The following is a 10,937-nucleotide window of genomic DNA, read 5'->3' on the forward strand; positions in this document are numbered from 1 at the left end:
TGTGCGATTTGTCCCTTTCATTTTCTCATAAAAGGATTTTAAAAGAGTTTATAAGCCTTGAAACAAACCAGACCATCTCACTAGACTGATCACAGATCCTCTTTCAGCTCAGAGTTCGAGGAGGTCACGATAGACCCGTCGTGCAGCTGGAGGCCGGTTCAGATCAAATCTGAGCTGCACATAAAAGAAGATCCAGACGGGCTGATGTCCAAGCGCTTCAAAACCACGAGCCCCAGTCAGATGGTGCTGCCCAACGTGACGGACATGATCGCTCAGCTCGGCCCGGGAGCGTCTCCATATCCTAACCAGAACCAGCAGAACAACAGCACTAACCAGTTCAACAGCCCAGGTACAGACAACACTCACATCCTACTGAATCACCCACAACACTGGGGCTGCTCCATATCGGAGTTGACTTTTTCTGCGAATAATTAGGATGTTTTTAATGTTTTTGAAAAAAGTCTCTTCTGCTCTCCAAGGCTGAATTGATTAGATCAAAAATACAGTAAAAAATGTGATATATTATTACAATTTAAAATAGCTGATTTCTATTGTAATATATAGTAAAGTGTAATTTATTCCTGTGATCAAAGCTGAATTTTCAGGTTCATTACTTCAGTCTTCAGAGTCACATGATCCTTCAGAAATCATTCTAATATGCCGTAAGAGGACCGCCAGTGTATATCGCAATATGAAGAAATAAAGGAAGCTCAACCAGTTGACTTGAATAGCTATATTTGGAAAAAATTAATCAGTGTGAAATGAGCGGCGTGATTTTGTTGGGAATTGAAAAATAAAAACAATTGAAAAAGGAGGAAAATATTTTTTTATTCCTGAATAATTAGTCTGATTTTATACAGCATATTATTCCTAAAACATGGTGAAAATTGAGTTTTTTTCTAGCTGTTGACAGTATTTTCTGATTTATGAAGTGATAAAAAGCGAAATCACATCAGCAAAATGAAACAAGATTTTGAACCTGCCTTTTCTGTTCTGAAAATATATGCAAATTAGTGCATGTTTAATAAGATAATGCATCATTTGCATATTTAAACAGAAGACTTGTAATATAAAACATGTCTGCTGTTTTATTTTTGTGATGAATTTTCTCTCTATATGTATGTAAATACTTATGTAGCACTCTGTGATTGGTTTTTACCAGGAAACAGTTTCCAGGGCCACAGTAAGTTTGGTGACTATCCCCATGGCAACCCTGCAGCATCATCAGTTAGTGAGTTCGTTCAGGGGCCGCACCTGTCACACCCCCCCGCTGACCTGCTGACCTCTGAGAGCGGCCTGACACACGCGCTACACGACACGGTGAGTCACGAAACCACTATTCTAACAATGTAAGGACCGCCCACTTAGTCAGTGTAGGTACGCAGATGGAATTTAGAAGTCTGTTTCTGACGCGTGCTTTACCTTGAATAAATCAAGTCATTGTCCATAATAAAGTCGGATATGCCAATCCCTTTATTGTCCATTTGGCATTGCAAATAACTAAAATAAAATAAAAACTTCAAACATAACTTCGACTCTTCCTTAATAAACAAAATTCCATTCAAAACAACTGTTAATAGGGACGAGCACTGTTCGCTGCACCCTCAACATGGCACGGTCAAAAAGTTTGTTTGACCTTCCAATGCGCACCTGTATCTCATTAGCGCTTGGTTTAAATGTACTCAAAATACTCACATGCCCTCTAGTGTCACAAACACAAATTACAATGAAATGGCTCCAACATACCGGCCCCTAATTGTTAATGACGTAGGGCATAAACAATTCAATCCATATATTTACATAAGGAGCCATCAATCAACAGTTCATTGTACATTAATACATTAACAATTAGCCCCTTTTCTTTTTCTTTTTTTTTTTTTTTAAATAGGCACACACCTTTTGCATGTGAACCTTTTTTTTTCACATTTCTAATAAAAGGCAAAGCTTTGTTACTGGTCTTACTGTTGTGTTTTCTCTTTATTCCAACAAGACGCTGTTTGGCAATGTTAAGATTGATGGACACAACAATCTTTGTTTTTGAAAGGCAGCTTCACACTATAATGTCCATCCTTAAAGCTCATAGATTTTTCCATGAACTTTGCATCCTCTCTGGACATTTCCTCTTTGTCTTCTGACATCTTCTCATTGAAATCATGCTGGTATTGCTTTTCCAATAGCAACTCCAATGTTTCAACAGAGATTCTATTTACTCTAGCAGTATGTTGTTCATTTTGATAACTGCCGAGAGAACCATTAACGACCCACCCCAATAGGGTACGTATGGCATAGGGACCATCTCCCTGACTATATACTACTTCCCACGGCTCAAGTAATTTGGAGGCATTGGTACCTATCAACAACTCTACTTCAGCTTGAACGCGTGGAATGTAAATACCGTGAAGATATGGCCATTTAACTAGGTCTTCCTGATTGACCATGTTATCTTGGTTTACAGGCATTTGCTTCTGTGTGTAAACTTCTGGTAACCCATAAAAATCTTTACCAGAAAGACTTGAAATCTCCAAGTTGTTTACCACATAGCCTGAGACTGTTGTTTTGGGACTCATTGTAAGCAAACAGATTTTTGTCTTTCGTCCATTCAGGTGAAGCTTCTTCATCAAACTTTCAGAACAGAAAGTAGAGGTACTGCCTGTGTCCAAAAATGCATAGGTCTGAACAATTTTGTTGCCCATTGCAGACTTTACTTGGACTGGAAGGATAGGTAATATACCACTGCTACCACCGGCCCCTATATGACCACATGTTTGGGCAGATACAAGGGTGTTGTTGATAGTTGGTCCAACATACTGCTCATTGGTTGTGTTGACAGCTTTATCAACTTTGCGATCTTTGAAACAGATGTGAAGAACACTGGGATGTTTTTGGTTGCACACTTTGCAAGTCAAGCGCCTTTTACACTCTTTGCTCAGGTGTCCAACATGTAAGCAACCAAAACAGACAGACTTTTCCTTTATAAAGTTGACCTTTTCCCTGTTTCTTCCTTTCAAACTCTTTACATTGCTCCAAAGAATGACTTTGTGAACAGAACAAACAGGTGGTGGAGTTACACTTGAACTGGCTGACTGACTGTTCAGCATTTCCCTTTTGGATTTCACCAACAAGGGTTTTGTCAACGTTGGTAAGACTGGTGGCAAAACTGTCGCCTTTCAGCTTAGGCTTTGACTGGGATTGTGATTTCCATTTGTAGACATCTTTTGGTTTACCAATTGTTGTCATCTCTACATTTTGAATGGACCCAAATATTGGATCTGAAATTTTAACTTGGTATTCAATGAAGTTGACAACATCACTAAATTTGACTCTTTGTTTCTGTCTTTCCATGATATCACATGCAGTTCTCCATTTTTCTCTGAGTTTAAATGGAAGCTTTAAAATTAAAGCTGTTTGCATGTCTAGTTCTTGCATGTACTGTAGATCTGCCATTGCATTGCAACAACCACGTAAAAAGAGTGCAAAATCTTGAAGAGCTGTGATATCTTCATACCTGATCATAGGCCATCCAAGCACCTTCTCCATATATGCAGCAGAAACAAAATAATCCTCTCCAAACTGCTGTTTAAGCATAGCTTTAGCTGTATCATAACCTCTTTCAGGTGCCATATTCATACAGCTTCGAACAATTTCTCTTGGGCGCCCTCTTGTATACCTTTCCAGAAAATACAAGCAATCACCTTTGTTATTCGTTTTTTCCTCCACACAATGTTTAAAAGCTTTGGTAAACAAAGTGAATTGCAATGGATCCCCTTCAAACACTGGAATCTCACGTGGTGGCAAGTGTTGAGACTTTTGCTGCTGTATTAGCAGTTCTGTTATTTCTTGATGTTTTTGAAGCACATTCTGTGCAAAACCAAACCTTCCACCATCTACTGAAGCAGTTGATCTGGGACTTGAAGATGCGTGTTGCTGCACATGAGATGAAGCAGGTTGTAAGGTAACATTTGTGTTGCTTTGCATAGTAGTCCTTGGCTGCGCCTCAACTTCTGTTTGAAGAGGTGCAGTTGCTGGTTTTGCTTGTCTGCTAACATAGGATTCCATTCCATCCACTGCGATGCTGTATGATCGTTGCTCAAAAGTCCTGAGCACAGATAGCTTTGCATCAGAGGCTGCGATTTTTGCATCGATATCCAGTTGTTCCTTACGTTTCTGTAACATTTCCAACTGTTGTTCAATACCATGCTTCGCTTTTAAAAGACTTTGCTTGAGTGACAAGAGCGGCCTTTTCCGCTTCAAGCTGAATACGTGCAAGTTGCACAGAAGCATTGGATTTGCTGGAGCGTGAACTGTGGTGGCTACTTTTGTGGCTTGAAGTGCGACTGCTGACCCTTGTTTCTACATTTGAAATGCTATCATTGGGTTCAATTTCACTGGCAGCACGATCACATTCCTCCTGTATCTTATCCAACCATTTATTTACCACAGTGCTGAATTCCACAACCCATAACAGTTTTGCTTTGAACCAGGTTTCATGCCGGTCTTTCTCTTCATCAGGCAATAAAATAATCAGAGACTCGTGTGCTTCTTTTGCTTCGTTGCATTGCGTTGTAAACTTTTCAAACATATTTTTGACCTCATTTTCATTTTCTCTGTTACCCATAAACTCTTGTATAGTCTTTTTCAATTGGGATGCTTTGTCAAATTTTAACTTTCTTTGCTTCTGTAAAATATCGAGTTTTGCCATTAAGATTCTGAATTTGAGCCTCATCATGCTCGATTTCAGAACCATGAATCTCCTTTTCATCCGCCATTTTTAAGCCTTTAAATACTCACTGCATATTTTACATAAACATCACCTCAGACATCGTAAACATGGGCAAACAATCATTTAAAAAAAAGATAAAACAGTTCTTAGTTTCACAAACACCCTTTTTTTTTTAACCACCAATGCATTGGATTTTGTTTGTTTGTTTTTTGTGTGCACACTTTATGGTCATTTAACTCAAGTTCAAGTGAAAAGCGCTTTTCATACCTCAGTTCCAGAAACGCTGAAGGCTGAAACTTTGGCGTTCGTGTGCGCTGTGTCCTCTTTGTTTACATGTGCGGGTTTGTAGTCCTTTGAAATCCGCAATCAATCAAAGCAATAATCCACAGTAAATCCATCATACGAAACGGTCATGAATGAGCAGCATCCGATTTCAGATCAGTTGACTTTCCCTTTAGTCGTCCAATTTGATCCGCTTCAGTCGTCGATGTCGGTGCAAAAGCTCACCCAGGCTCCTCCGGTCAAACTTTTTGACAATCATGTAGGTACGCAGATGGAATTTAGAAGTCTGTTTGTGACGCGTGCTTTACCTTGAATAAATCAAGTCATTGTCCATAATAAAGTCGGATATGCCAATCCCTTTATTGTCCATTTGGCATTGCAAATAACTAAAATAAAATAAAAACTTCAAACATAACTTCGACTCTTCCTTAATAAACAAAATTCCATTCAAAACAACTGTTAATAGGGACGAGCACTGTTCGCTGCACCCTCAACACGGCACGGTCAAAAAGTTTGTTTGACCTTCCAATGCGCACCTGTATCTCATTAGCGCTTGGTTTAAATGTACTCAAAATACTCACATGCCCTCTAGTGTCACAAACACAAATTACAATGAAATGGCTCCAACAGTCAGGAAGAGGCCTAAAGTGACCAATCACAGTTTTGTTTTGTTCAGCATCATGTTTAAAGACAAATACAATAACCATCAATACATTAATGTGTACCTGCATATGCAACAGATATATATTATTCCATTAGTTAATGAACTTTAACACTTTTGCATTAATCAGACAATATGATATTTAAAAACATTAATATCAGTTGATGCTGATATGCGAGATATAAATGTCAATTCATGTATATTTTCTGTTCTTCACAGGTGCATCGCCCACTCAACACAGATCAATCCCACAATCCCCTGCAGCACAGTTTGCATGGTCCGCCCAACAGTCAGCCGTTACATCACAACGCCCCACCCCACCCCTGCAGGCCGCCGCCTACCCAGCAGAGCTCCGTCCCCGGCAGCCACATGCACCCAGAGATGACCTTTAACCCCTCGCCGGCCAACCTGGAGGGTCAGAGCAGCGCTGACGCACGCGAGGCCTCTTTAGATGTGAGTTCAGACTGACTCGTGACACTTTTGATCATCTGGTTTTCCTTGATAACAATCCAGATTTTTTCCCTCCTGCAGCTGCTGCCAGATCTGATGAATCCAGATGATCTTCTGTCCTACCTGGATCCTCCGGACCTTCCCAGCAGCAGCAACGACGATCTGCTGTCGCTCTTTGAGAATAACTGAGACTGTCAAACCCTTGACTAGCAGCTCCTCCATACTTGACAAACACAAATGCACTTACCGTCGTTTCCTCTTCCTGTACAGATTTCAAAACCAGCGTGAACAGACGCGTCCGCAGAGGTTGTGCTACAAATGATCATTCATCACTAATGCTTCACTGTAACGTTTCAGTTCTTAACATTAGTTAACTAGATTCTAAAGCATTTAGTCATCTTAGATAAGTTTAAGTTTAACATTCACTAATACATTATGAGTTCTCTGGTGCCCTTCTGCCATTTTTGACGAAAAAAATTACATTTTTTTTTTTTTTTTTTTTTTTCAGAATTTTTTACCTCGTTGGAACGATACAAAACTTGGTAAAGGTTTTTTCGGAAGCTTGCTTCCGCCATGAAATAAAAAAAGAAAAGGTAATTGTGAGTTTATATCTCACAATTCTGACATTTGTTTCTCAAAATTGTGACTTATAAAGTCAAAATTGAGTTATAAAGTCAGAATTGCATGATATAAAGTCTGAATTGCAAAATATAAAGTCTGAATTGCGAGATATAAAGTCAGAATTGCGAGATATAAAGTCAGAATTGCATGATATAAAGTCTGAATTGCAAAATATAAAGTCTGAATTGCGAGTTATAAAGTCTGAATTGCAAAATATAAAGTCAGAATTGCGAGTTATAAAGTCTGAATTGAGTTATAAAGTCAGAATTGCGAGTAACATAGTCAGAATTGAGTTATAAAAAAGAATTACGAGATATAAAGTCAAAATTTTGAGTTATAAAGTCAGAATTGCAAGATATAAAGTCAGAATTGAGTTATAAAGTCAAAATTATGAGTTATAAAGTCTGAATTGCGAGTTATATAGTCAGAATTGCGAGATATAAAGTCAGAATTGAGTTATAAAAAAAGAATTACGAGATATAAAGTCAAAATTGCGAGTTATAAAGTCTGAATTGCGAGTTTATTCAACACAATTCTGACTTTATAACTTGTAATTGCAAGTTTAAATCTCACAATTCTGAGGAAAAAGTCAAAATTGTGAGATTAAAAGTCGCAATTACTTTTTTTATTTTATTATTTAGTGGCGGAAACAAGCTTCTATAGGTTTTGGTACTTGCTATGGGAACACAAAAAAATAAATAAATAAAAAATAATGTACACGATTTGAAAAGGTTAAATTGTCCTGAAAAAAATAGTCACACTTGTACTTCTCGCAGTCAAAAATGAGCGTATTGGATACGAATGGAAAGCAAATCTAGTGGAGACTTTTGGTACTGCACCTAAAACAAATCTTACTGAAAGCTCATTTTTTTGAGATATCAACATTAAATTTGGATCACAACTTGTTTAGATGTGGCTTTGATTTATTTTGGAAAATATGTATTTCATTTTAAAAACTGAAAATAGTATTTTGGCTCATTTTTCATAATAATAAATGTAAAATTCTAAATGTAAAAAGTTCACTTTTTAAAACATTTGTCACATCAGCAATAATCTTTCAAGTCTTCTTTAAAAAGAGACCAAACTTCAGCCTGTGATCCAAAACATTCAAGATTTAGACAGTTTAGAAATGTAATTTTCAGGTCTATGAATAAATAGATTATAACTACTGCATAAATATAATTTAATTAATATAATAATAAATATAATGTACCATACAATTCCCTAAAAATTAAATAAAAAACATTATTGAACTAAAATATAGTACATTCATTTCATTGAAATAAAAAAACTCAAAGTGAACAGCACCAGAGGGTTCAAATCAAAAGTTGTTCAATAGGATTTAATTTGAGCAAACATGAACAAACAAAGAACAGTTGAATTTTTATTAATAAATACTGTAACAAATGTATTGCTCATTAACTAATGTTAACTAACAGGACCTTATTTTAAAGTGTTTTACCTTATACCTTATTTTTATCTATCAAAATTACAAAGCATTTCCATTATCAGTCAGCGTTTTTATCATTAAATGATGGAAATTTAGCGCAACCTCTGAGCGTTCAAGCTGAAATTAACTTTGCAGCTAAATTCAGTCTTTTTTACCACATGAGAACAAAACTCGTGAATATATGTGCAAGCGTTTTTCTACTCGCTTTGACTTTGATATGAAGAACCAGACAAACATCCGTCCGCTGTCGTACTGAATCCTCTGTTTCCGCCACAGTCGGCTCCGTTTTTGTTTTTCATTCTCAAATGTCCACGCAAACATCTCAAAGCACAGCTCATATTTGAAACGATTCACTCTGTTTGGAAATGTAAAGGGAAAAAAAGGAGTTTCAAATTACACAAGAACAGAAAACATACACATGTGATTATCCGTCTAGTTCACTACTGTTCATAATGCAGTTGTATTATTTTTGAGAAGCTCATGTAAATATTTGTGAATACATTTGTAAGGTCTTTTGTATCGGTTGGTCATCCATGTTTCTTCTGCCACTGTATGTTTATGAATATTCACTGCAAGAGCGAGAGAAAGACATGAGCTGCGTTCAGAATGCAATACTGCATACTGATTTATAGGTCGGCTTTAAAATATTCTGTAAAAGTCAAAAGTTTGGGGTCAGTGAGACTTTAAGAAGGCTCTTCTGCTCAGCAAGGCTGCATTTACTTGATCAAAAATCAAAGTCATCTGGGTTTTCAGTGTGATACCGTACCTAGTATATATATTTCATACTGCAAGAAGTCGTATGTTATTCTGAAGGCAGCCTGTGTCACGTCCACACGCAGAAACAAATACACTTGCATTTAAGAAAACCAGTTGTGTGTAAAGCTGTCGGAGGCTCAGTTAAGGATATTTTATCGTAATACAGAGTTTCATGTTAATATGAGAAATATTGTTAATATGTACAAGCAAATATAACAGCCTTATGTGAAATAAATCTATACATGTTTGTTTATTTGTAGAAAGGGCAGCTTTATGTAAAAGCTAACAGGTTTAAAATGTTGAGTATTTTATTATTTTTTTGTTTTGGTAAATTATTTTTTATCGTTTTTCTTATATTTTAATGCTTGTTCTAATCACATAGCAAAAAATTATACACATGCAATGAATTTTTTTAATGAATTTGAATATGCGACACAAGTCTTCCCTTTTTTATGAAAGAGACGGATGATTTTAATATCTGATTCTAAATCGTTTTTATCTGTGAAATCGTTACATTTAAACACTGAGCGTCAGGATTTCCTTTCTTTCGAAATAAAGCCTTTCATTGGGATTTCTTTGGTCTGATTGTAGTGAGCAGCAGACGAGTCTCTAAAAAGTCCTCAGCATCACAGTCTGTCCTCCTCAAACATTTCGAAACTCAATAAACTCATCTGAAATCTCCAGCTCAGTGCCCATTTGACTCGATATTTATTGTTCTTAATCTGAATTATTGATCATGAACTGCTTTCAGCCGTTTAATCATTTACTAATACTCAGTTCAAATTAATTTTTGCCATGCTGGATGTCTGAAACAAAAACTGAATCATTGTATTTATCATCTATCTCTTAATTAGATCTTTAAAAGACATTTTCAATCATTCAGGGTGTGATGTTATAGTCACCTTCGACCTTTATGTCATTGTGCATTGATGACAATAGCTAGTCGCATACTTTCCTACTCTATAGTAGGCAAAAAGCAGCAGGCAAACAAATAGTATGTCTGAATCCTCATAAATCATAGGCGAGAAATACCTGGGTGGTGTTTTATTTCACGTGAGATTTGGGTGTGGGTATACTAATGTTGCGTCCAAATATGCCTACTTGCCTACTATACAGTAGGAGAAAACAGTATGTGAAATAAGTAGTATGTCCGAAACCTAAAAGTAAAAAAAAAAAAAGATAAAAATTCCCTGATGGCCTACTGCTCCCACCAGGTTCTGAAAGGGTTAGTTCGTGCCAAAATAGAAATAAAAATATAACAAAATAGAAATTCTGTCATTAATTACTCACCTTCATGTTGGAAGACTTTCGTTCATCTTCAGAACACAAATAAAGATATTTTTGATCAAATCTAAGAGCTTTCTGTCCCTCCATTCACTGCCTTTGCAACGGCCACTTTGACACTTCATAAAGTTCATTAAGAGATCGCAAAACTAATCAATGTGAATCAAGCGGTTTAGTCCAAATTTTCTGAGGAGACTCGATCGCTTTATAAGAACAGATTGAATTCAGGCATTTTCTCACATCAGCAAACATTAGCAGAAGCTCAGCCGAACCTGAATGACGGAAGCTCAAACGTGCTGCATAACACACGAGAATGAACCTCATTGGTTAAACAGCATGATTGAGCTTCTGGAAAAGGTTCTTGTGCATCATTCATCATTGTTCGGTTGAGCTTCTGTTCATGTTCGCTGAACTATATCCGCTGCTGAAACAGAACAAAAACAGTCAATATTGCATCTAAAATGTAAGCGACTTAATTGCTACTTTAATTATTAATTTGACCACATTAATTAAAGGTGCCCTAGAACCAGTTTTTATAAGAAGTAATATAAGTCTAAGGTGTCTCCTGAATGTGTCTGTGAAGTTTCAGCTCAAAATACCCCATAGATTTTTTTTTTATTAATTTTTTTAACTGCCTATTTTGGGGCATCATTAACTATGCACCGATTCATGCTGCGGCCCCTTTAAATCATGCGCTAATAATGTAAATAGCG

The 10,937-nt window shown here is 36.8% G+C and overlaps 1 protein-coding gene across 4 annotated transcripts in view; it reads left to right on the forward strand.

Moving 5' to 3' along the window:
• Positions 1-10,928, forward strand: part of LOC137008073 (zinc finger MIZ domain-containing protein 1-like) — a 56,501-nt gene extending 45,573 nt beyond the window's left edge. For all 4 annotated transcript variants that reach the window (XM_067369887.1, XM_067369890.1, XM_067369889.1 and 1 more), the window contains 4 exons: positions 108-349; positions 1,163-1,320; positions 5,883-6,116; positions 6,195-10,928. In XM_067369887.1, coding sequence (XP_067225988.1) covers positions 108-349; positions 1,163-1,320; positions 5,883-6,116; positions 6,195-6,302 — 742 coding nt within the window. In that variant the 3' untranslated portion in view covers positions 6,303-10,928. The remainder of the gene's footprint in view (positions 1-107; positions 350-1,162; positions 1,321-5,882; positions 6,117-6,194) is intronic.
• Positions 10,929-10,937: the final 9 nt, after the last annotated feature.

The sequence above is a fragment of the Chanodichthys erythropterus genome, chromosome 19, assembly GCF_024489055.1.
Source record: "Chanodichthys erythropterus isolate Z2021 chromosome 19, ASM2448905v1, whole genome shotgun sequence".
Taxonomy (NCBI): domain Eukaryota; kingdom Metazoa; phylum Chordata; class Actinopteri; order Cypriniformes; family Xenocyprididae; genus Chanodichthys; species Chanodichthys erythropterus.